The 25,304-nt window shown below is 46.9% G+C and overlaps 4 protein-coding genes and 2 long non-coding RNA genes across 10 annotated transcripts; all 6 read left to right on the forward strand.

Annotated features, from left to right (window-relative positions):
- The first annotated feature begins 49 nt into the window (after window positions 1–49).
- prph2b (peripherin 2b (retinal degeneration, slow)) lies at window positions 50–11,559 on the forward strand. The gene is made up of 3 exons (XM_069723770.1): window positions 50–1,486; window positions 5,464–5,710; window positions 9,849–11,559. The coding sequence occupies exons 1-3, from the start codon at window positions 906–908 to the stop codon at window positions 10,047–10,049; spliced, it is 1,029 nt and encodes a 342-aa protein (XP_069579871.1). The 5' UTR covers window positions 50–905; the 3' UTR covers window positions 10,050–11,559.
- On the forward strand, window positions 1,767–2,909 carry LOC138635995 (uncharacterized). 3 transcript variants are annotated; one of them, XR_011312203.1, is made up of 5 exons: window positions 1,767–1,813; window positions 1,983–2,195; window positions 2,281–2,653; window positions 2,710–2,750; window positions 2,891–2,909. It is a non-coding gene; the product is annotated as an uncharacterized lncRNA (long non-coding RNA). The 3 variants fall into 3 exon arrangements; XR_011312202.1 differs by lacking the exons at window positions 2,710–2,750; window positions 2,891–2,909 and having other exon boundaries at window positions 2,281–2,665; XR_011312204.1 differs by lacking the exons at window positions 2,710–2,750; window positions 2,891–2,909 and having other exon boundaries at window positions 1,983–2,165; window positions 2,222–2,665.
- Window positions 11,560–13,025: 1,466 nt separating the features above from the next.
- Window positions 13,026–15,653, forward strand: LOC138635990 (voltage-gated potassium channel regulatory subunit KCNG3-like). The gene is made up of 3 exons (XM_069723765.1): window positions 13,026–13,349; window positions 13,482–14,301; window positions 14,550–15,653. Exons 2-3 carry the CDS (start codon window positions 13,727–13,729, stop codon window positions 15,193–15,195), a joined length of 1,221 nt encoding a protein of 406 aa, XP_069579866.1. The 5' UTR covers window positions 13,026–13,349; window positions 13,482–13,726; the 3' UTR covers window positions 15,196–15,653.
- Window positions 15,654–15,663: 10 nt separating this feature from the next.
- Window positions 15,664–19,920, forward strand: LOC138635992 (cytochrome c oxidase subunit 7A-related protein, mitochondrial-like). The gene is made up of 3 exons (XM_069723769.1): window positions 15,664–16,551; window positions 19,354–19,488; window positions 19,642–19,920. The coding sequence occupies exons 1-3, from the start codon at window positions 16,483–16,485 to the stop codon at window positions 19,780–19,782; spliced, it is 345 nt and encodes a 114-aa protein (XP_069579870.1). The 5' UTR covers window positions 15,664–16,482; the 3' UTR covers window positions 19,783–19,920.
- LOC138635994 (uncharacterized) lies at window positions 16,566–17,748 on the forward strand. Its single transcript, XR_011312201.1, has 2 exons — window positions 16,566–16,914; window positions 16,948–17,748. It is a non-coding gene; the product is annotated as an uncharacterized lncRNA (long non-coding RNA).
- Window positions 19,921–21,036: 1,116 nt separating the features above from the next.
- tspan14 (tetraspanin 14) lies at window positions 21,037–25,218 on the forward strand. 3 transcript variants are annotated; one of them, XM_069723767.1, is made up of 9 exons: window positions 21,038–21,170; window positions 21,810–21,890; window positions 22,754–22,804; window positions 22,893–23,039; window positions 23,157–23,327; window positions 23,405–23,530; window positions 23,609–23,659; window positions 23,777–23,890; window positions 24,285–25,218. In XM_069723767.1, the coding sequence occupies exons 2-9, from the start codon at window positions 21,810–21,812 to the stop codon at window positions 24,348–24,350; spliced, it is 807 nt and encodes a 268-aa protein (XP_069579868.1). In that variant the 5' UTR covers window positions 21,038–21,170; the 3' UTR covers window positions 24,351–25,218. The 3 variants fall into 3 exon arrangements, with proteins under 3 accessions (XP_069579867.1, XP_069579868.1, XP_069579869.1); XM_069723768.1 differs by having other exon boundaries at window positions 21,085–21,137; XM_069723766.1 differs by having other exon boundaries at window positions 21,037–21,890.
- The last annotated feature ends 86 nt before the right edge of the window (window positions 25,219–25,304 follow it).

The following is a 25,304-nucleotide window of genomic DNA, read 5'->3' on the forward strand; positions in this document are numbered from 1 at the left end:
AGCAAATGTCATCATGACTTATTGATCATTGAGCAACGATCTGCTGATGATTCGTCTCCTTTTTCTGACACTACAGCCCGACCTCGTAGTTCTGACTTCCTGTCGCAGTTCAAGGTTCTAGGGTTATTGGGATCAATACTGATCTGGATACCTCTGGACCTACAGGATTCTGGTCTCTGGTCTCTGGACCTCCAGGGTTCTGGTCTCTAACCCTCCAACAGTTTATTCTCTCTCTGCTCTCCTCTCTTTCCAGCCAGCCAAGGCAGATGTTCTCCACCTCTGGTTCTGGTTCTGTTGGAGTTTTTCCTTCCAGCTGTTGCTCATGTTGAACTGTTGTGTTCCTCTCTGAGGTTTGGAGGTTCCGTTCTGAGGTTCTGTGTGAGGTTCTGTGGTTCTGTTTGAGGTTCTGTGTGAAGTTCTGAGGTTCTGGCAGCAGGTGAACTGTGACAGCTGCAGGAGGAAGCTGCTGCTTAACATCAAACCAATTAGCAGTAATTGGCGGATTAGAGTGGCGCTGATCCGCTGTAACGAGATCAAAGTTGCTGGAAGGGTTGGATGACGTCTTACAGCTCGCGCACATTCACACCTCGACACGAACAGAACCGGAGCGGCCCGCCGGCTCCAGGAGACCCGCTGCCCCCCTCTGCCCGCCACGCTATGGACCTGCAGATCGCCACTATGGATGTGAAGCCTGCGTTCAGTTCTGCTTCTTTCTGGACCGGATCGAAACTGTGAAACTGGTTTTAGGTTGTTGGACTCAAGAGGAAGCGGTTGGTGATACCTGACGTCCGGCTCCTGCTCCTTCCTGCTCCTATTAGCTCCTTCCTGCTCCTTCTAGCTCCTTCCTGCTCCTACTAGCTCTTTCCTGCTCCTACTAGCTCCTCTCCTCTCCTCACCGTTTCACCATGCCGATCATGCAGCTGAAGTTCAACCTGCAGAAGCGGGTGAAGCTGGCTCAGGGTCTGTGGATGCTCTACTGGCTGTCGGTGGTCGTGGGCATCTCCATCTTCAGCCTCGGCATCTTCTTCAAGATCGAGCTGCGGAAGCGGAGCGAGATGATGGACAACGACGAGAGCCACCTGGTGCCCAACCTGCTGATCCTGGTGGGGCTGCTGGCCTGCGGGGTCAACGGCTTCGGAGGGAAAGTGTGCCACGACTCTCTGGACCCGATGAAGTTCTCCAAGTGGAAGCCGATGCTGAAGACGTACCTGCTGCTGTGCTGTGGCTTCAACGTGCTGCTGCTGCTGCTGGTGCTGCTCTGCTTCCTCATGCAGTTCGCCATGTACCTGACGTTGGCCGAGGGCCTGAAGAACAGCATCAAGTTCTACAAGGACACGGACACACCGGGCCGCTGCTTCATGAAGAGGACGCTGGACTTGACGCAGATCGAGTTCCGCTGCTGCGGCAACAACAACTTCAGGGACTGGTTCGAGGTGCAGTGGATCAGCAACCGCTACCTGGACATGAGCAACGACGAGGTCAAAGAGTGAGTACCGAACCCCTGACCTGACCCGACCCAACCCAACCCGCTGCGCTCAGACAGGAAGCAGCTCGGTGCCGCTGGTCCGTTATTGACTGTTGGTCCAATCAAACATCTGAAGACCTCACTTGTTCTGATTTGATTAAATATTGATCTGTAAACATCAGTGAGGCTTCTAAGTTGTTGATTTCTGTTGGATGAACACAAATGTGGACAAACAGAAACTGAAGTCTGATTGATTGAACTGAAAACATCGGTCACCTTTTATTCCCAAGTCAGAGCTCACCGTTCAGATAGTCGGTGGTTTTCAGGGAAACGTTCAGGTAGTTGGTGGTTTTCATTACATTACATTCATTACATTTCATTTAGCTGGCGTTTTTATCCAAAGCGACTTACAACACACCGATGGTTCACCATCGGGAGCAATTTTAAGGTTCAGTGTCTTGCTCAAGGACACTTAGGCATGTGAACAGGAGGAGCTGGGGATTGAACCACCAACCAGGTTTTCAAGTCAACGTTCGGTCAGTTGGTGGTTTTCAGGTCAACGTTCGGTCAGTCGGTGGTTTTCAGTAAACATTTAGATAGTCGGTGGTTTTCAGGGAAACGTTCGGTCAGTTGGTGGTTTTCAGGTCAACGTTCGGTCAATGGTTTTCAGGTCAACGTTCAGGTAGTCGGTGGTTTTCAGGTCAACGTTCGGTCAGTCGGTGGTTTTCAGGTCAACGTTCGGTCAATGGTTTTCAGGTCAACGTTCGGTCAGTCGGTGGTTTTCAGTGAGCGTTCGGTCAGTCGGTGGTTTTCAGTGAACGTTCGGTCAGTCGGTGGTTTTCAGTGAACGTTTAGATATTTGGTGGTTTTCAGTGAACGTTTAGCTAGTCGGTAGTTTTCAGGGAAACGTTCAGGTAGTTGGTGGTTTTCAAGTCAACGTTCGGTCGGTCGGTGGTTTTCAGTGAACGTTTGGTCGGTGGTTTTCAGGTCAACGTTTGGTCGGTGGTTTTCAGGTCAACTTTCGGTCGGTGGTTTTCAGGTCAACGTTCGGTCAGTCGGTGGTTTTCAGGTCAACATTCAGGTAGTTGGTGGTTTTCAAGTCAACGTTCGGTCGGTTGGTGGTTTTCAGGTCAACATTCGGTCAGTCGGTGGTTTTCAGTGAACGTTTAGATAGTCGGTGGTTTTCAGGTTAACATTTGATCGATGGTTTTCAGGTCAACGTTCGGTCAGTCGGTGGTTTTCAGGGAACGTTTGGATAGTTGGTGGTTTTCAGGGAAACGTTCAGGTGGTGGTTTTCAGGTCAACGTTCGGTCAGTCGGTGGTTTTCAGTGAACGTTTAGATAGTCGTGGTTTTCAGGTCAACATTCGGTCGGTGGTTTTCAGGTCAACGTTCGGTCAGTCGGTGGTTTTCAGTGAAACGTTCAGGTAGTTGGTGGTTTTCAAGTCATCGGTCGGTCGGTGGTTTTCAGTGAATGTTTAGATAGTCGGTGGTTTTCAGGGAAACGTTCGGTCGGTGGTTTTCAGGTAAATGTTTGATCGGTGGTTTTTAGGGAAACGTTCAGTCAGTGGTTTTCAGGGAAATGTTCAGGTAATCGGTGGTATTCAGGTCAACGTTCGGTTGGTCGGTGGTTTTCAGGTAATCGGTCGGTCGGTGGTTTTCAGGTAATCGGTCGCTCGGTGTTTTTCAGGTAAACGCTCAGGTAGTAGGTGGTTTTCAGGGAAACGTTCAGGTAGTCGGTGGTTTTCAGGTCAAGGAAACGTTCAGTCGGTGGTTTTCAGGTCAACGTTCGGTCAATCGGTGGTTTTCAGGTCAACATTCGGTCGGTGGTTTTCAAGTCAACGTTCATTCGGTGGTTTTCAAGTAAACGTTCAGGTAGTCGGTTTTCAGGTCAATGTTTGGTCGATGGTTTTCAGGGCAACGTTCAGGTAGTCGGTGGTTTTCAGGTCAACGTTCGGTCGGTCGGTGGTTTTCAGGGAAACATTCGGTCGGTCGGTGGTTTTCAGGTAATCGGTCGGTCGGTGGTTTTCAGGTAATCGGTCGGTCGGTGGTTTTCAGGTAAACGCTCAGGTAGTCGGTGGTTTTCAGGTCAACGTTCAGTCGGTGGTTTTCAGGGAAACGTTCAGGTAGTCGGTGGTTTTCAGGGAAACGTTCAGTCGGTCGGTGGTTTTCAGGTAAACGCTCAGGTAGTAGGTGGTTTTCAGGGAAACGTTCAGGTAGTGGGTGGTTTTCAGGTAAACGCTCAGGTAGTCGGTGGTTTTCAGGGAAACGTTCAGGTAGTCGGTGGTTTTCAGGTCAACGTTCAGTCGGTGGTTTTCAGGTCAACGTTCAGTCGGTGGTTTTTAGGTCAACGTTCAGGTAGTTGGTGGTTTTCAGGTCAACGTTCGGTCAGTGGTTTTCAGGGAAACGTTCAGGTAGTCGGTGGTTTTCAGGTCAACGTTCAGTCGGTGGTTTTCAGGGAAACGTTCAGGTAGTCGGTGGTTTTCAGGGAAACGTTCAGTCGGTCGGTGGTTTTCAGGTAAACGCTCAGGTAGTAGGTGGTTTTCAGGGAAACGTTCAGGTAGTGGGTGGTTTTCAGGTAAACGCTCAGGTAGTCGGTGGTTTTCAGGGAAACGTTCAGGTAGTCGGTGGTTTTCAGGTCAACGTTCAGTCGGTGGTTTTCAGGTCAACGTTCAGTCGGTGGTTTTTAGGTCAACGTTCAGGTAGTTGGTGGTTTTCAGGTCAACGTTCGGTCAGTGGTTTTCAGGGAAACGTTCAGGTAGTCGGTGGTTTTCAGGTCAACGTTCAGGTAGTCGGTGGTTTTCAGGTCAACGTTCAGGTAGTTGGTGGTTTTCAGGTCAACGTTCGGTCAATCGGTGGTTTTCAGGTCAACATTTGGTCGGTGGTTTTCAGGTCAACGTTCAGTCGGTGGTTTTCAGGTCAACGTTCGTTCGGTGGTTTTCAGGTAAATGTTCAGGTAGTTGGTGGTTTTCAGGTAAACGTTCGGTCGGTGGTTTTCAGGTAAACGTTCGGTTGGTGGTTTTCAGGTCAACGTTCAGTCAGTGGTTTTCAGGTCAACGTTCAGTTGGTGGTTTTCAGGTCAACGTTCAGATAGTCGGTGGTTTTCAGGGAAACGTTCAGTCGGTGGTTTTCAGGTCAACGTTCGGTCAGTCGGTGGTTTTCAGGTCAAGGAAAGGTTCAGTCAGTGGTTTTCAGGTCAACGTTCGGTCAATCGGTGGTTTTCAGGTCAACATTTGGTCGGTGGTTTTCAGGTCAACATTCGGTCGGTTGGTGGTTTTCAGGTAAACATTGGGTCGGTAACAGCTCAGCCGAGGATCAATGAGGATTTAAGGAGCTAGAAGAACTTTCTAAGACAGTAATCTGTCAGACCTGAAGTGACAAGGTGAAACCACACAGACACATTTTGTCGAACACGCATCTGCTCTTCATGTTAATGTCATGTATGTTCAGTGGTCATGTATGTTCAGTGGTCATTTATGTTAGTGGTCATGTAAGTTCAGTGGTCATGTATGATGGTCATCTATGTTCAGTGGTCATGTAAGTTCAGCGGACATGTATGTTCAGTGGTCATTTATGTTAGTTGTCATCTATGTTCAGTGGTCATGTATATTCAATGGTCATGTATGATGGTGGTCATGTATGTTCAGTGATAAACGCCTCTGAAGCGGTTGGCGTGTTCACCTCGGTTTTCTGTGTTAATGCGTTTGAGATAATGTTGCTTCCCGCTCTTCCACGATCCAATTTTAGCCATAAGCCCCGCTCCCTCACTCAAACTGTCAATCACTCACAGGCCCCGCCCCTCAGAGGGTCAAAAGGTGATAGAGACTCTTCAGACTGATTTAGTTTTTGATGATCAGTTATCAGCGCCCCTGCAGGTCAAACTGCTGCTCAGCCTCAAACTGTGAGGGGGTCTCTGGGGATCTCCAAGGGGGGCCTCCAGGGGGGTATTGGGGCCCGACCCTGGCCGAGTGTCTGACCTCTGACTGTCTTCATCCTGCAGTCGTGTCCTCAGTAACGTGGAGCAGAAGTACCTGATGGACAGCGTCCCATTCAGCTGCTGTAACCCTGGCTCTCCGCGGCCCTGCATCCAGCACCACCTGACCAATAACTCCGCCCACTACGACTACGACCACCGCACCGAGGAGCTCAACATCTGGGTCCGGGGCTGCCGCGAGGCCCTCTTCGCCTACTACAGCAGCATGATGAACAGCATCGGAGCGCTCGTAATCTTCACCATCATCCTAGAGGTAAGAGCCCGCTCATATGACTCTTCAGCCAATCAGCAGCCACCCTGGGACTCTTAAAGAAACAGTTCACCATTCAGTGAAACGCTCTGCAGCTGGTTAGCTTAGCAACAAACGGAAGAAACAGCTAGGATGGGTGTGTGCCGAGAGGAGGTGGTCACGTATGTTTGACCCGACCGATGAAGATGGTCACGTATGTTGAAACCGACCGATGATGTTCACGTATGTTGAAACTGACCGATGATGGTCACGTATGTTTAACCCGACCGATGAAGATGATCACGTATGCTTAACCAGACCAATGAAGATATTCACGTTTGTTGAAACTGACAGATGAAGATGTTCCAGTATGTTGAAACCGACTGATGAAGATATTCACGTATGTTGAAACCGACCGATGATGTTCACGTATGTTTAACCAGACCGATGATGGTCACGTATGTTGAAACCTACCAATGAAGATGGTCACGTATGTTTAAACCGACCGCTGAAGATGGTCACGTACGTTGAAACCGACCGATGAAGATGTTCACGCATGTTTAACCGACCGATGAAGATGTTCACGTATGTTTAAACCGACCGATGAAGATGGTCATGTATGTTGAAACCTACCAATGAAGATGGTCACGTATGTTTAAACCGACCGCTGAAGATGGTCACGTATGTTGAAACCGACCGATGATGTTCACGTATGTTTAACCAGACCGATGATGGTCACGTATGTTGAAACCTACCAATGAAGATGGTCACGTATGTTTAAACCGACCGCTGAAGATGGTCACGTATGTTGAAACCGACCGATGAAGATGTTCACGCATGTTTAACCGACCGATGAAGATGTTCACGTATGTTTAAACCGACCGATGAAGATGGTCACGTATGTTGAAACCTACCAATGAAGATGGTCACGTATGTTTAAACCGACCGCTGAAGATGGTCACGTATGTTTAAACCGACCGCTGAAGATGTTCACGTATGTTGAAACCGACCGATGAAGATGGTCACGTATGTTTAAACCGACCGATGATGTTCACGTATGTTGAAACCGACCGATGAAGATGGTCACGTATGTTGAAACCGACCGATGAAGATGTTCACGTATGTTTAAACCGACCGATGAAGATGGTCACGTATGTTTAAACCGACCGCTGAAGATGTTCACGTATGTTGAAACCGACCGATGAAGATGGTCACGTATGTTTAAACCGACCGATGAAGATGTTCACGTATGTTGAAACCGACCGATGAAGATGTTCACGTATGTTTAAACCGACCGATGAAGATGGTCACGTATGCTGAAACCTACCGATGAAGATGGTCACGTATGTTTAAACCGACCGCTGAAGATGGTCACGTATGTTGAAACCGACCGATGAAGATGGTCACGTATGTTTAAACCGACCGCTGAAGATGTTCACGCATGTTTAACCGACCGATGAAGATGTTCACGCATGTTTAACCGACCGATGATGTTCACGCATGTTTAACTGACCGATGAAGATGGTCACGTATGTTCAAACCGACCGATGAAGATGTTCGCGTATGTTTAAACCAACCGATGAAGATGTTCGCGTATGTTTGAACCGACCGATGAAGATGCTCACGTATGTTTAAACCGACCGATGAAGATGCTCACGTATGTTGAAACCGACCGATGAAGATGCTCACGTATGTTGAAACCGACCGATGAAGATGTTCACGTATGTTGAAACCGCGGGTTTAATACCCAACCTTCAGTCAGCAGCCAAATAGACGACAGCCTGACAGAACCTTGGACCCTCACTACATGTACCTGTGCACCTGGAGACTGTGGAGCTCTCTGATTGGACCAGAGGGCCCTGTGGGCGGGGCTGCCGACAGCTTTGGATGACTTTTATTGAAAAACAAGAAAGCACATTGATCCTGTTAAAAGGACTTAATAAATGTGGAACCAGGTGGAACATGACGGTTCCTGTGACGAGCTGCTCGTTGAGGTGAACGCAGGATTAGTCGTGTTCCTAATCTTCTGATTTAGATAATCAGAGCAGCAACAAACTCCAGGTTAAACACATAATTGATTATCAGGTGATTAGCATTAGCGCTGATCAAAGCGGACGGCTGCTGCATCACGAAGAACCCGACGGACAGCAGCTCACAAGGTTCTGCTGATGTACTGATCCGTTCACTTCATTCATACAGAACGGGAATCACACAGTCAAGTTCTGACAGAAAAACAACAGAACCTTTAGAACGTCATAGAGAAGAACCAACAGAACCTTTAGAACGTCACAGAGAAGAATCAACAGAACCTTTAGAACGTCACAGGGAGGAACCAACAGAACCTTTAGAACGTCACAGAGAAACCAACAGTTCAACATGAGCAACAGCTGGAAGGAAAAACTCCCTTTCACAGGAAGAACCCTCTAACAGAACCAGAGGAGGAGAACATTCGTTTACAGAACCAGAACCAGAGGTGGAGAACATCTGTTAACAGAACCAGAAGTAGAGAACATCTAACAGAACCAGGGGTGGAGAACATCTGACCGGCTGGAGAGCAGAGAGAAAAACTGTTGGAGGGTCAGAACCACAGACCAGAACCATGGAGGTCCAGAGAAAGGTGCAGGGAGAGGAGCAGTGCATGATAGGAGATCTCCCAGCAGGTCCAGGGTCATCTGAGTAGCTCATGTGAATGTACACAGAGTTCCTATTACACAGAGTTCCTATTACAAACAGTTCCGATAACAGAGTTCCTATGACACCTAGTTCCTACGACAGAGTTCCCACAGCACAGAGTTCCTATTACAGAGTTCCCACAGCACAGAGTTCCTAATACGCAGAGGTCCTACTACGCAGAGTTCTTACTACGCAGAGGTCCTACTATGCAGAGTTCCTACTACGCAGAGTTCCTAATACCCAGTGTTCCTACAAAACAGAATTCCTATAACAGAGTTCCCACAGCACAGAGTTCCTACTATGCAGAGTTCCTACTACGCAGAGTTCCTATTCCACAGAGTTCCCACAGCACAGAGTTCCTATAACACCTAGTTCCTATAACAGAGTTCCTATAACACAGAGTTCCTATGACACAGAGTTCCTTTTACACAGATTTACAACGGGGTCCTACAGACTGGATCTGGCGGGCTGATTGGTCCTGCAGGGCTCCGTGACTCCTGCTGCTGTGACTAAGGGCTCGTCCGTGATTGGCTGCTGAGGCGGCAGCGTGCTAAACTGCGAGGGTCGGTCGGGCTCACTGCGGATCAGGAACTATTCTGGGGTTAATCCACTGCAGCAGCAGCAGCAGCAGGTTGCATTCTGGGAAGATCACAAGGAGTTTCAATCTGGGTCAGAACAACAGCTTTGACCTGACCAAGGATTTAAAACCAACATCCTGGTCTCAATCAGCACACCTGAGCATTACTTGGGCTCCATCCCTGCTCTCGGAGGGTCATCTGATTGGCTCCTGCACAATGTGGGGAGGGGCGGGGTGTATTTGAAGGAGAACAAGCAGCTGCAAACATCAGTGTTCTCATCACAGAACATATAACATTAGTTAAGAAATGTCCACTCAGTGCCTGACACCTAATAAAATAAAACCCTGACTCCTTCTAACAAAATAAAAGCATGACTCCTCCTAACAAAATAACAGCTTGACTCCTCCTAACAAAATTAAAGCATGACACCTCCTAACAAAATAAATGCCTGACTCCTCCTAACAAAATAAAAGCCTGACACCTCCTAACAAAATCAAAGCCTGATACCTCCTGACAAAATAAAAGCCTGACACCTAACAAAATAAATACCTGACACCTCCTGACTCCTCCTAACAAAATAAAAGCCTGACACCTCCTAACAAAATAAAAGCCTGATTTCTCCTAACAAAATAAAAGCCTCACTCCTCCTAACAAAATAAATGCCTGACACCTAACAAAATAGAAGACTGATTCCTCCTAACAAAATAAAAGCCTAACTCCTCCTGACAAAATAAAAGCCTGACTCCTCCTAACAAAATAAAAGCCTGACATGTAAATGACTCGAGCAGCTGTTGGACACACTCTGAGATCCTCGCAGAAAAAGAGCTCTCACTCTCACAGACATTTAACCGACTCACTGTTTGAAACTGCCCCTGCTGTGATGTAACATGATACGTGTGTTTGTGTGTCAGTCGGTAGACATGGCGGGGCTGAAGTACCTCATCACAGCTCTGGATACGATGGCGGACCCGGAGAACCCAGAGTGTGAGAGCGAGGGCTGGCTGCTGGAGAAGGGTGTGAAGGAGACGTTCGACGAGCTGCTCACCAAGATCAAGACTCTGGGGCAGGCCAACCAGGTGGAGGAGGGCGGGGAAGCAGAGGCCGCCACCTGAGCCCCGCCCACCAACAAGGACTGAGGTGTCCCCCTCCCCTCACTCCCTCCCCCACTCAACCACCACCTCTCCCCCTGATAACAGGGAGACAGAGAGGAGAGGTCGTCTCCATGTTCTGTACATACGCCATCGTACACACACACACGCACGCACACAGACACACACACAAAGACACACACTCGTTCAAAGTGAACAAATCAGTGATTGTTGTTCTGTAAATATGTTGAACAGAGTTTATTTTTAAACAGGAAACAAAAGCCTGCTGCTGTAAATAAAGCATTAATGCTTCCTGTCACATGACCGTCCGACGCTATGACACACCAGCCAGCAGCTGACATCACGTCCCAGTGTTGCAGCTCCACAGTGTGAGCAGCAGGGGGCGCTGTTAATGTCCAGACATCACGTATTGATTGGGCTCTGGTCTTCACATCCTGTCCTAACTTTCACCTGGTTGGTTGGCATGGAAACAGATGGCCAAACATTAAAAAAGACAGGAGCTCAGTGCTGCCCCCTCTGACAGCAGCCTGACAATATAGAGGAACATACGCACTTACTTGTATGGACACCCGTCTACACACCTGTGTGTACACACCTGTACTCACAGGTATATACAAAAGTATACACAGGTATGTATAGAGGTATATACAGGTGTATATACTCATATAAAGACAGGTACATAAAGGTAAATACAGAGGTGTAAAAACAGGTAAACATAGGTGTAAATACAGGAGTGTATGCAGGTGTATATATAGGTGTGTATATATAGGTGTATATATAGGTGTAAATACAGGTACATACAGGAAGAATTTCACTCGGCCGTCGTCTTTTTAACTTGATTTTTTTTATGAGCTTCTAACGTCAAACCTGCTTTCTCATGTCGTGAATTTAAACTGAGCTGAATTAAAGATCGCAGCTAGCAGAGAGAGCTAACAGTGAAGCTAACACCTGCAGACAGAGGGCTCAGCCTGACGGACTGCGCTCAGGGAAAATCTCTCACTGGCCATCTGGTTTCCTGTCAGCGACGCTGCTTCAGACTGAAACAGGAGCCAAACAGAGTGCTGCTCTGCACCCACTTAGATCAGCTGTGTAGTTTACTGTCGTCATGTTTGTATGTGTCTGTTTGTGTCTTTTCTTTGGGAAGTTGTGATGTTTTCAGTCAGTTGTTGTGGGTTGGTTGGAGCTTGTAGTCGCTCCGCTGTGTACGATAAAACCTATAAAGAGATCGTGACTGACACCAAACTGTCTGACTGTATTTTTTAAAACTCTTCAACAGGAAACCAACTCGCCTACATTCAAACATTCATTTTGTAGCTTGTTGTTGTTGTCAGCAGCAGACAATGTTCTGTGTTGTCGTCACGTGAGCTCGTTCATATCTGAACTTAAAGGACTTTAACATGTTGATGAATGAATGAGTGCAACGAAGGCACCACATCTGTGTTTCCCAGAGTTTAATACACTTTGAACTGATGATCCCAAAGTGTTTCAGAGTGGTCATTTTGTTTTACAGCGAGCAGGTTGTTACAGCACATAATCAAAGCTAATCAGCTCAGAGGAACAGATTAACTCTAATGAAGTCAAGGATAGCGGCCATGACGCAGGGAGGAAGGTGTGGGGGGTGGAGGGGTGTCGAGGTCATTTAAAGGACAAGTTCACTATTTGAGAAGAAGCCCACCTTCTCAAATGTTTGTGTTTGTTTTGTGTTTCTGTCATTGAATTCCTCGTTGCAGAAACAAGTTAAACTGAAACTCTTGTCAAAGATCTGACGGTCTCTGGTTTCACCTCCATCTGGTCACAGGTAAGAGGACGCATCACGGTAGAAAGTGAACAGGACAAATAATGAATGTGAAAAACAGAGTGTCTCCTTTGAAGACAGTTTGTCAAACAGAAAGTCAATAAAGTTTTTTGTTTGAACTGTTTGTAAAGATGAAGATCCGCTCAGAGGTCAGAGGTTAAAGCTGAGGAGGAGATTTACAGTGATCCTGTTAACACAGCACGCAACACACGTTTACATGAGGGTGTGTGTGTGCGGTGGGGGGGTGGGGGGTTACATTAAGTAACTAACGGGATCTTTTTAAGTTATTTTGTAAGAATAAAAAAACGGAAATGTCTGAAACAATGTGGTGATGAAAACTGATGTCATTACAGTTATGAAACACCAGATTCTGAACCATCAAGTTAGCTCCTCAGACAGGCAGACGCTCCCCTCCTGGACCAGCAACTGTCAGACCAGAACCCAAGCCAGAACCAGAAACCAGGAAAAAAAAAGTTGAATTAGTGTGGTGCTGAAGGTGTGGAGGTGAATCAGCATGTCAGATGAGACGACAGTCCAGCAGACATCAGCTCTAGTCCTGGATGATTGTAGTTCTGGTCCATCAGCTCTAGCCCTGGATGATTGTAGTTCTGGTAGTTCTGGTCCATCAGCTCTAGTCCTGGATGATTGTAGTTCTGGTAGTTCTGGTCCATCAGCTCTAGCCCTGGATGATTGTAGTTCTGGTAGTTCTGGTCCATCAGCTCTAGTCCTGGATGATTGTAGTTCTGGTAGTTCTGGTCCATCAGCTCTAGCCATGGATGACAGTGGCAGATTGTCAGTCAGTTTTGGGGCAAGCTGATTGGTTAAAATTGACCAGAGGTTGACGCCCAGTCGGATGGAACGACTATTCAGTTCCCTCTCTCGAATAGTTTCTGTTCTTTCTTTTGCAGATGTCCCATCATGGAGCGGCATGTCTCTGCTCTGATTCTCCACCAATAGTTCATGTCTTCTATCTCTATGCTGTCCTTTTCTCTCTCTGCTCTCCTCTCACCTCCAAGTGGTCGAAGCAGATGTTCTCCACCTCTGAGCCTGGTTCTGTCAGAGGTCTCTTCCTGTTAAAAGGGAGTTACATTTTTTTTTAAATTTAACTTTAAATTAGACACATGAAGAGAAACCTGCTGATGTTCTGTTTCTTCCAGCAGAGGGAGCCGTTACACAGAATAAGATATTTTGTTGTTTCTGTCTTTGATGTAAAGTGAAAAATGAAATTACACTGAAGTGGATTAGATGTTAAATTTGTGTGGATGATCTGAGGAGGAGGAGGAGAAGGATGAAGAACACTGAGGGGGTTTCTGTTGCTCTCCAGCTTGTCGACTGATGCTCCTCTCAGACAGGAGGAGGAAGAAGGAGGAAGAGGAGGAGGCTGCACGGCTGCTCTTCTTCACTCTCAGACTGAACACTGAAGATAAACGAAGCCGAAGTGAAACAGAGATGTGATATTTTCTGTCGGAGGATTCAAGCTGCAGCTTCAGAGGATCAGCTGATCGGCGGTGAGTCATGTCAAACGTTCTGTTTTTAAAATGTGATTCAGTCTGACTAAAAATATATGACGATGCAGAGAGATCCTTTCAGATCACTGCAGAACGCTGCTCTGAAAGAACCTCATGTCTGTTTGATTCCAGCTGAGGAAGACGTGTCTGCTGGAGACGAAGGCAGGAGAAATTCAAGTTTGGAAAAAACATCTGGAGGCTTTTATCAACCAGGAAGTCTTCTGACTGTGTAACACCAGCATCACATGAGGAACCCGTCGTCTGAGGTTCTACCAGACGGTCTGAGGTTCTACCAGACGGTCTGAGGTTCTACCAGCAGGTGGCAGCAGTCCGTGCTGTCGTTAACAGAACACCTGCATCAGTGGAACCACCAGAACATGAAGCTGGGCAGCAGTCTCTGTACCCTGAACGTGGGCGGCCGCAGGTTCTCCTTCCCGGTGGACCTGATGAAGCGGTTCCCTCTCAGCAGACTCAGCCGACTGCACCGCTGCGTGTCGGAGAGCGAGCTGCTGGAGCTCTGCGACGACTACGACCGCGACAGGAACGAGTTGTTCTTCGACCGCCACGCGGAGGCCTTCAGCTTCATCATGCTGTACGTGCAGCACGGAAAGCTGCGTTTGGTGCCGCACATGTGCGAGCTGTCCTTCTACAGCGAGATGTTGTACTGGGGTCTGGAGAGCTCCGACCTGCAGCCCTGCTGCCAGCGCCGCCTCGACGACCGCATGTCCGACTGCTTCGTCCACTTCTTCCCCGAGGAGGAGCCGCGGGGCCCCGAGAAGCCGCAGAGTCGCTGGCTGGAGAGGATGAGGAGGACGTTCGAGGAGCCCACATCCTCACTGGCTGCCCAGATCATCGCCTCGGTGTCGGTTCTGTTCGTGGTCATCTCCATGGTGATGCTGTGTGCCAGCACCTTACCGGACTGGACGGCTGCCGAGACCCTGGACCAGCACAGGTAGGACGCTGCAGGACACCAGAGGACAAACACTCAGTGGACAGATAGTCAGCTGACCACCATCTCCAGCTGTGATTGGACCACCTTGTTCTTCTATAACTCCAATGGTCCATTTGTCACTGCTTTCTCATTAGTCCTCTTTCTCTCCCTCTGACTGGTTCTCTCTTTCCCTCTGATTGGTGTGTGTGTGTGTGTGTGTGTGTGTGTGTGTGTGTCCCCCTCCCTCCTGATTGGCTGTCCCCCTGCAGGATCATCGAGGGAGTTTGTATTGGTTGGTTCACAGCTGAGTGTCTCGTTCGCTTCCTGGTGTCTCATGATAAATGCGAGTTTGTCTGTCGTCCTCTGAACATCATCGACCTGTTGGCCATCACGCCATACTATGTCTCTGTTACCGTGACGATCCTGACGGGGGAGAACTCCCAGCTGCAGCGGGCCGGTGTCACGCTGCGCATCCTGCGAATGATGCGGATCTTCTGGCTGATCAAGCTTGCGCGTCACTTCCTGGGCCTGCAGACGCTCGGCCTGACACTGCGGCGCTGCTACCGCGAGATGGTGATGCTCCTGGTCTTCATCTGCGTTGCTATGGCAATCTTCAGCGCTCTGGCCCAATTGCTGGAGCACGGTCTGGACCTGGAGGCTGGAAACCAGGACTATGCCAGCATCCCTGCCGCCTGCTGGTGGGTCATCATCTCCATGACAACGGTGGGGTACGGAGACATGTACCCGGTGACGGTGGCAGGCCGCGTGCTGGGAGGCCTCTGCGTGGTGAGCGGCATCGTGCTGCTGGCGCTGCCCATCACCTTCATCTACCACAGCTTCGTCCAGTGCTACCACGAGCTTAAGGTGCGCTCGGCGCGCTGCGGCCGCAGCCTGTCGGCCGAGTTCATCAACTGACCGCGGCGAGGGGGCTGATAGGTACGTTTGTACCTATCAGGAAAAAGAGCAGTTTCTTACACGAGGTCAGAACAGAACTGCTGCTGTTTCAGCACTAAAGTACCAGGACACGTTTTTTTGTTTGTCTTGTCTAAGGAGATACGAGGGTCAGAGAGAGTTCCTGAACGCAGCACAGTGATGCACAGGATCAACAATCTTCATGAGGAAGTATTCAGCGGTCGCGTAAACGTACCAGCGGTTGGAATCTTTTTTCTCTGTTGGTAGGAAAGGAAAGGAAAGAATGTGATTGGACGAAGACTCAGCGAGGGTTCATTCTCAGGTTGATGCTCCGCTCAGACTGATCAGCAGGTTATCGATGAGCCAACCTGAACTGAGCTGCTCTTTGTCTGACGATCAATCCATCAGACTGCAGCGCCCCCCTCAGGACACACATTGGACTGATGGGCGATCTGGAGTTAAACCGGCAATCTGTGGTGGAACTGGACTGTCCTTGGTTTCCATGGCAACAGTAAACCCAGAAACAGGAAGTTGAAGTGTTTGAAACATTTGGTTGGAAAGTCAGAGAAGCTGCTGAAGCGAGAAATGTCTCACTTCTTCTACTGTGTGAAATACTGCAGGGTTTAAACCAAAGCACAACTACACGGACTGTCCCTTTAACTTCAGATTGTCCCTTTAACTTCAGATTGTCCCTTTAACTTCAGATTTTAAACAGTATTTTATTATTTCATGCCTTAAAGGAGCAGTTCGTGTTTTTATGAATCAGTTTTAATAAAGTCAGGTTATTGAACCTGTGAGGAGCTGAAGGACAGGAGACAGAGGATGGGACACGTGTATTGGTAACTATGAGTCTATTAAAGATCTTTTTGACAAAGTTAGTCATTTAAATATAGGGTAAAAGCATAAAGGAGTATTATTAATCAGAACAGTTATGAAGACATTAAAGGACGATAGTCTAATTTTATGTGTCACATTTAGGCCTCCATCTTCTACACGTTTAATGTGCAGACGACAGTGAGATCCTGAAGGCTCACACCGATTCTAGTTGGACTTTTATTTATTTTATTCTAAAGCTAATCATTTTTTAGCTTTCTTCGGCCGAATGCTATTTATTTAATTACGATCAGGCACATCGCGGACAGCTTTTTTTCGCGGGTCCTTCTGAAACGCTCTGACGTCAGCACGTAGCGCAGCGTAGTCTGCAGGAACCACAGTTAGCACAGGCGGATCTCCAGAAGCAGGTGAACGGCCGGGTGTCCAGGTGTTGTGCAGGTGTTACCGGAGGAGAAGATGTACTACCGACTGAACGGAGTGACGCAGCGGCTCACCGGAGCTCCCGCCACGGCCTACAGCCCGCAGGTGAGACCCGGACACCGCCTGAGATTGTTAAACCTGGGAGCTAACGCTAACTCAAAACAACCACAGAGCGGAGGATTACTGATTATCAAGGTTCATTAATCGATTCTTGATCGATTACCGCGTGGACTTGGTATGCGATCAGACCTGACGGTTTTATTGATCCCACAGAAAAGCGTTCAATTAAAACCAATTTGATCATGTGATCAATAAACTAATCGACTGGTGCTGCTCCAACCATGTTCTGTTAACATGTTCTCCTCCTATGGTTCTGGTTCTGTTGGAGGGTTCTTCCTGTTAAAGGTTATGTTTCCTCTCTGTGACGTTCTAATGGTTCTGTTGGTTCCTTTCTGTGACGTTCTAATGGTTCTGTTGGTTCCTTTCTGTTACGTTCTAAAGGTTCTGTTGGTTCCTTTCTGTGACGTTCTAATGGTTCCTCTCTTTGACGTTCTAAAGGTTCTGTTGTTTCCTCTCTATGACGTTCTAATGGTTCTGTTGGTTCCTTTCTGTGACGTTCTAATGGTTCTGTTGGTTCCTCTCTGTGACGTTCTAAAGATTCTGTTGGTTCCTCTATGTGACATTCTAAAGGTTCTGTTGTTTCCTCTCTGTGACGTTCTAAAGGTTCTGTTGGTTCCTTTCTGTGACATTCTAAAGGTTCTGTTGTTTCCTCTCTATGACGTTCTAATGGTTCTGTTGGTTCCTCTCTGATGTTCTAAAGGTTCTGTTGGTTCTTCTGGGACGTTCTAATGGTTCTGTTGGAAGAACAGTACTGTGAAGAACCCTGAGTCAATAAAGTTGAATAAAATCGAAGACAAACGGCTTATTGTATTCTGATCAATATGATTAGTTTCTCGTTTCTGAATGATTGTTCAGTCTGATCGACTCGATGCGATGACACATTATATTGGAACCACTTTGATGAATCCTCTGGTGTTTCCTTTAGTGATTATTGATTATTGATTTCTTTCTTCTGTCTACTTGTTTCTGCTAGTTGTTTTCTCTTTGAACAGTTTACAGAACAAACAGTCAAACAGCTGCAGGTTCTGTTTCCAACTGAATATTTAAATGTTCCAACTGAACAAACTGAAGAACAAATACAGCCGATTATTGATCGTGTATCAGTGACACGCCCACTGGACCTCACTTCTGTCCCAATTATCAATAAACGGTAGAACTGCAAATACCAGCAGATCAATTGATCACCGTTTCTTTGGGTTTTTGCGTTCCATGTTTCACTAAATAAACTGAAATTGAATGTGTTTAATGTTCATTATGGATCCAACGGCTCGATTGTGGATTATTAATCTCTGCTTAGAACAAATACTTGTAATCAGCCTCAAATCAGATGGAACAAACAATCAGGTATTAGATCAGGGGTGCCCAAACTTTTTGGCTCAGGGGCCACATTGACGTAAAAAAAATTGTCATACGGGCCAGCATGAATTTTACATGCTACCGACAGGGAATGCTTTTTTGTATTTCCTTTTATTTTGCTTTGTTTTACTATGCTGTCTGCTGCTAGGTAGATCTGATAACTGCCTGACCTGGATAAATGAAGATTATAATAAAAATTATTATGAGTGGTCATTATTGCTTGCAGAGATTGGAAATGTGTGGTATTGGGCTGCGTTTGTGACAGGTGGCTTTGGAAAAGTAGCAGCTTGGTCCGGAAGGCTTTGATATGTGAATACAGTTGGCTTATCGTTGCATTTTGCCCCTGAAGGCTCGTGTTCAAGGCGTTCAGATGTCGGGTTATGTCAACTAAAAATCCAAAATCAGCCAGCCAAACAGGATCGGTTAGTTCTGGCATCGGTTGTCCCTTTTTTTCCCCCAAGAATTGTCCAATTTCCTCTTTAAGAGAGTAGAAACGCTGCAGTGCAGACCCCCGACTGAGCCGTCTTACATCAGTGTGATACACAACATCTCCGTATTCAGCGTGGATGTCCAGTAGAAATGGTTGAAACTGGCGGTGGCACAGGGCTTTGGATCGCGAGAGTTCGGCCACAACTTTACTGCCATCTTGTAGTGAAATATAAAATTACTTTTTTTACACGTGTATTTTAGACTGTGGACAACAGTACTGGGGGGCCACATATTATTGATTTTATGACAGAGGCTTCGGGCCAGTGGAAATATGAATGCGGGCCGCATTTGGCCCGGGGGCCGGACTTTGGGCATGTCTGTATTAGAGTGTGTTTACAGAATGTTTACAGCCCATTTACAATTTGTTTACAGTTTGTTTATAACCGGTATACAGCCTGTTTACAGTTTGTTTACAGTTTGTTTGTAGCCTGTTTACAGCCTGTTTACAGTTTGTGTACAGCTCTGTTTACAGCCTGTTTACAGCGAGTTTACAGTTTGTTTACAGTTTGTTTGTAGCCTGTTTACAGCCTGTTTACAGTTTGTGTACAGCCCTGTTTACAGCCTGTTTACAGCGAGTTTACAGTTTGTTTACAGTTTGTTTGTAACCTGTTTACAGTTTGTTTACAGCGAGTTTACAGTTTGTTTACAGCCTGTTTACAGTTTGTTTGTAGCCTGTTTACAGTTTGTTTACAGCCCTGTTTACAGCCTATTTACAGCGAGTTTACAGTTTGTTTACAGCCTCTTTACAGCCTGTCTACAGTTTGTTTACAGCGAGTTTACAGTCTGTTTACAACTTGTTTACAACAGTTTTCTATCCTTACTGCACCTGCAGAGTTTAGTGAACAGAACTCGTGTTTGTCTTCGTCACTCACACCTGAAGCCTCAGGTGAACCTCCTGCAGCAGATCACATGACCCCAAGTTGTGTGTCTCCGTGTCCTCAGGGTCTGCGTCCCAACGTTCCTCCTGTCAGTCCTCCTGTCATCTTTGCAACTCCGACCAAACTGGCGTCTGAAGCAGGAAATCAGGTGGAGTACCTGGGACCCAACCGAGTTCCCGCCCTACAGAAGCTCTTCCAGGTAACTGTGATGTCATCATCTTGACTCGGTTGCGGGCTCCTTCATGGTCCTCGAATATGTTGAGGGTCCTTTAGGGTCATGTGATGTAGTGTAGTATACCTGTGGTAGGTGGTTTAAGCCCCGCCCCTCACAGACAGCCTGTCTTCCTCTCAGATGTCAGACGGGGTTCCGGTTCACCTGAAGAGGGGTCTGATAGACAAGCTGCTGTACCGGACCACCATGGGTCTGACCGTTGGGGGGGTGGTCTACTGCCTCGTGGCTCTCTATGTCGCCGCCCAGCCTGGCAACAAGTGATCCTGCCCTGCTGCTGCGCTTTGATTGGACTAGAGGTTTCTGTGGTCTCTGAGAGACGTTCAGGTGAAAACAAAACTCTTTGTACAAAATATTATTTAGTGTGAAGAATAAATAAAAAGTTATTTTGTTGTACCTGTCCACAGGTGAGACGTCAATCGTCCTTATCATGTTCCTGATGAACATCCAGGTTTCTGTTCAGTCTCTGCACCAAACTCCATTCAGATTTTGAGCTTTTGTAGCGCCAACTGAACAACGTGTGGTTTCCTCATGCAGAAGATCCATTTAAATAGAAATTAAGTGTGTGTGTGTGTGTGTGTGAGTGTGAGTGTGTGTATTTGTTTCCAGGGTCTCATTGAGTCTCTGCTGGTTTGATGCAGTCAGACATGAAGGTGATAAAGTGTTCACGTCTGATTCATTCTGACACAACTTTATCTGACCTCGAAAAAACAATCAGACACGCGCGCACACACACACACACACACACACACACACACACACACGAAAACACGCACTCAGTGTGATGACACAAAATCATCCAAACAGTGTCACATTACTGCCTCTGTTGCCATGGAGACGGTGACGGGATGCTTGAGGCGAGGAGTCACGGACCCGATCACATTCAGGACCTGGGTCTGGTTCTGGACTTTGTTCATATACACCTTCTTATACATGTTTATTTATGCGTTCTTATGCCCGTTCTTATACGTGTTTATATACACATTCTTATAAGCGTTCACGTACGTGTTCACCTGATCACAGAGATGACCAGGTCTCTCAGGAGAGATGCTGATTTCTCATCAATAATAATAAAACAAGTGTTCAATAAACAGAATTTCATGTTTGAAAATGTATTAAAGGAAATGTGGGCGGAGTTTAAATGGCTCCTGTGTCACGTAGGAGGGGCCCTCAGCAGAATGTAGTTTCAGGTCCAGAGCTCCGGACCGGCACTGAGTGGACCACCAGTTATTACTCGTGTTTCCCAGTTATTCCCAGGGGGGTGGTGAGACTGGAGTGGAAACAAACATGATCACAGCTCACAGTCTCTACCTCAGCAAAGTCTGAAGAGGAGCCAGTCAACAGTCCTGCTGTCTGCGTTGACTGACAGCTGTCAGGCGGCAGGACTGATGATTGACAGCTATCAGCAGCAAGATGAACTGTGGGCTCTGAGTTTGAAAGAACTTTTTTATCTGCGGTGCTCCACTTCCGTCCGGCAGGTGGCGGTAATGCGCTTCTAAGCTGGTCTGCCAACTGCAAAAAATCTCTAAAGAAGAAGAAGAGGAGCGGAAGTGTCTGTGTTCAAACAAACAGCCGAAGTTTTCTGTCAGCGGGGAGTTTTATCGATTAAAGAGTCGAAGGTAACAGCAAGCTGTCGTCCAAACTGATCTGAAGTGAGTCCGGTTCACCGTTACCGTCTGTTTCAGGCCGTTTTACCGCCGTTTATCCACTTATTGTTTATGTTAGCCTCTCTCCGCTAACGCTAGCATTAGCCTCTTCCTGTTCGCTCTGTTAGTCTGCTCATCAATAACGGTGAATTAACGGTCTCTGCTCATCAATAACGGTGAATTAACGGTCTCTGCTCATCAATAACGGTGAATTAACGGTCTCTGCTCATCAATAACGCCCCATTTACGTTCAATTGCGGCAGTAAACGATACTGGACAGGCGGTCGGGATTTATTAGGAAGAAAAACATCCGATTATACATCAGAAAGGAGGCGAAATAACTTCCTGCTACAGATTAGCTGCAGCTAAATTAACCGATCACACTGATCGATCACCGTTGAGCTGATCAATGACTGTTCCCCATGTGGAACATAACCTCTGTTCTGATGATCAATGAGGTCTCAGCAGACATCTGATCGATCACTGATTAGCTCATGATTGGTTCATAAAGACTCAATTTATATTGATCATCATATTTATTGATCCGTCGTTCATCATGCGAGTCTCGCTAATCGATCAGGTGGTGGTGGTGGTCATCATGATGATGATGATGATGGTGATGAAGAGCTTCTCATGTTCTCCCAGATGTACTACTATCGCTATGACAACGCTGAGGTCAGCTGCTGCTACAAATACCTCATGTTCAGCTACAACATCTTCTTCTGGGTGAGTTGCTCATCACATACATGTTCCCCTGTTTGTGTGTTTACGTGATCACATGATGATGATGTTGATTCTACATGTGAACAGCTTCACCGTCAGCTGCTGAGTCAGCATAACATTGGCTTCGTTAACACGGGATTGTAGGTGGTGTTTCATGTTGACTGAATTTGCGTGCAGAGGTGTGTCTGCTTCCTGTCTGTCTCTGGTTAACAGGAAGTGTTGTCAGTCACATCCTGTGTGGTCGAGGGAACAGGAAGTGTGACGTCAGGTTCTTGTGAAACATCACGATCATTGAGAATAGAGAAGCCTGTCTGTCTCTGCAGTGAGACCCATGTTTACAGGAACCGTTTCAGTTGTAACTCTGCTGGAAGTCGAGCGTTTAGAACATTGAGCTTTTAGAACGTTGAGCTTTTAGAACGTTCAGCGTTTAGAACGTTGAGCTTTTAGAACGTTGAGCTTTTAGAACGTTGAGCGTTTAGAACGTTCGGAGCTTTTAGAACGTTGAGCGTTTAGAACGTTCGGAGCTTTTAGAACGTTGAGCGTTTAGAACGTTGAGCTTTTAGAACGTTGAGCGTTTAGAACGTTCGGAGCTTTTAGAACGTTGAGCGTTTAGAACGTTGAGCGTTTAGAACGTTCGGAGCGTTTAGAACGTTCGGAGCTTCTGACTGTTTGTTTCCTGTTTACATCTTTAAAAACAAACGGCACAGATTATTTATTATTAGTTGTGAGTTCTTTATGAAGCTGTGAATACATCTTCCACCACAAACTAAAAACACACCTCTTCAGACTTTACCTTGAACAGTAGAACTTTAGTATCTTAAAATAGATCTCTGATGGATCTGATCTGACCTCCTTCTGTGTTGCAGCTTGCTGGAGTCGCCTTCATTGCGGTTGGTTTCTGGGCCTGGAGTGAAAAGGTGAAGAACAGCGTTCATTCAGAACATGTTGTCATGTTGAGGTCACCTGCAGTGAGATTACAGCTCCGATGATCTCTGCTGTCCACAGGGAGTTCTGTTGGACCTGACCCAGGTGACCCGGCTTCATGGTTTCGACCCAGTCTGGTTAGTCCTGGTGGTCGGTGGAGTGACCTTCATCCTGGGCTTCGCCGGCTGTGTGGGAGCTTTGAGGGAAAACATCTGTCTGCTCAAGTTTGTACGTTAAAAACACGTGTCTGCCCGAGTTAACATGTTAAAAAACATGTTAAAAACACGTGTCCACTCAGTTTTGCATTTAAGGATGTGCTTTGCGTCCTCCTGCGTGTTTCCTCAGTTCTCGGGCGTGATCGGCTTGATCTTCTTCCTGGAGCTGACGGCGGCAGTTCTGGCCGTGGTGTTTCAGGGTCCGGTTCGAGAGTGGATCAAAGAGTTCTTCCTGGCCAACATCAGAGCGTACAGAGACGACATCGACCTGCAGAACCTCATCGACTCCCTGCAGAGGATGGTAAAACTCCACTTGATCGGTCTGTCGGGTCACAGTTGGGTTCGGGTCGTTAACTTTCTGTCTTGGTGTTCCTACAGAACCACTGCTGCGGCGCTAAGGACCCGATGGACTGGGACCTGAACGTCTACTTCAGCTGTAACGGAACTCATCGCAGCAGAGAGAAGTGTGGAGTTCCTTTCTCCTGCTGCATCTATGATCCTGCTGTGAGTTTATCAATGATCAATACCGGTCAGTCCGGATCAATACCGGTCCAACACTGAACCGTGGTGTGTTTGTTTCAGGACTCGGTGGTGAACACTCAGTGTGGCTACGATGTCAGAAACAGACCGAAGGTAAGCTCCTCCTTCTTTCAGTGTGACACCTGTTGACAGGTCTGCTCTGAAGTTTATAATGATGACATCACAGTGACAGTGAACGTTGTTAAAGCGGGTGTGACGATGTTCCTTCAGAGGGAGTGGAGCGACGACATTTACGTGAAAGGCTGCATCACGGCGCTGGAGGACTGGTTACCAGGCAACCTGTACACCGTGGCCATTGTCTTCGTGGTCATCTCTCTGCTGCAGGTACCAACACACCTGCATCTTGATCAGCTGTCTGGAGAGAACCTGAGGTCGCTACTACGAAGCAGGATTTGTAGTTACCATGGTAACTTCAGGTTTAACTCCGGGTTTCAGGACTACGAAGCTGGTTCACTTCTTACAGGGATACATCACCATGGTAACTGATGCTGCAGAGCAGGTTATATTCAAGATTTCAGATCAAAATCTCTAAAAGCTCTGTCCACTGACCAATCAATTCTCTCAGAAAAATGACATCACCAATCACAGAAAATCCTGTGGAGCTCGGTTTGAGACAATCCTCTAAATGCTTGCAGTGTCCCCCTGCGTACCTGTCCACCTGCGTGTCTGTCCACCTGCGTGCCTGTCCACCTGCTAACCTGTACCTGTCTGTCTTCAGATGGTGGGGATCTACCTGGCCCGGACTCTGATCTCTGACATAGAGAAGGTCAATTTCAGCTATTGAAGCTTCACCTGCTGGAGGTGGAGCATACATCAACAAGGGGTGGAGCCTGACCAGGTGTTGCTGGACCAAGTTTCTTCTGTCAGATGTGCCTTCTTCTTCTTCTTCTTCACTTCACCTCATCAGTGCAGTCTTCCTCTGATGATGTTGTTGCTATGGATAACTGAGAATATGGCGTTGTGTTTTTGTTACGTAGACGTAGAGAACGTACGGAGGCTCAAAGGGGATTTATTGAAGAATGAGATGTTGTTTGTTTGTTTGTTTATATTTCTGTGATTTTGTTGTTGTTTTCCTGTGACTGAGCTCTGCACCAGACTGCCTTCACTTTTTCTGCTGTTTAAAGGCCTTTCTACCTGCGCAGTCCTCTGGGAATATTTATCCAACGAGTATGACCTTTGACCTGGTTGGCTGTTTCCAATTCAGTGCCTCCTTCATCATTATCATCTTCTTCAGGTTGAATTCTTCCTCTACTTCAGTTTTACTTGTGTCCGAATGTGATTAATGTGTTTATTATCATGAATTCGATCAGAAACAGTCACACATGTGACAACATGGAAAACTAATCAATATGCTGTGCATGTGTAAATATGACATAGTTCTTCACCTGAACACTGAGACACCACCGAAGAAGAATCATTCAAATCACAGCCGGCTCCTTTAAACGGCTTCAGGTCATTTGACACTGGATCGATGTTAATCATCTCTGAATAAATAAAGTTTTTTTTTGAAAGATGTGTGAATAAAGATTTCAGGAAGTTTGAGCCTAACAACAAAACAAATCAATCTGTTTCTGAAGACTTTTATTCTGAAGGGATTGTTTTTTATAAAGTGAATTTTTATCTTTTTGAAATAAAAGTGAAGTCTGGTCTCAGTTTGTTTCCTGTGTGTATTTATTGATCAGAACAGTTATTGATCACTGATCATAAGCCAACTTTACAGAATACAATTGAATATATT

Source organism: Brachyistius frenatus, unplaced genomic scaffold (genome assembly GCF_029030835.1).
Source record: "Brachyistius frenatus isolate BFR_SWC_R1_liver_20210118 unplaced genomic scaffold, ASM2903083v1 Contig_344, whole genome shotgun sequence".
In the NCBI taxonomy this organism is placed as follows: domain Eukaryota; kingdom Metazoa; phylum Chordata; class Actinopteri; family Embiotocidae; genus Brachyistius; species Brachyistius frenatus.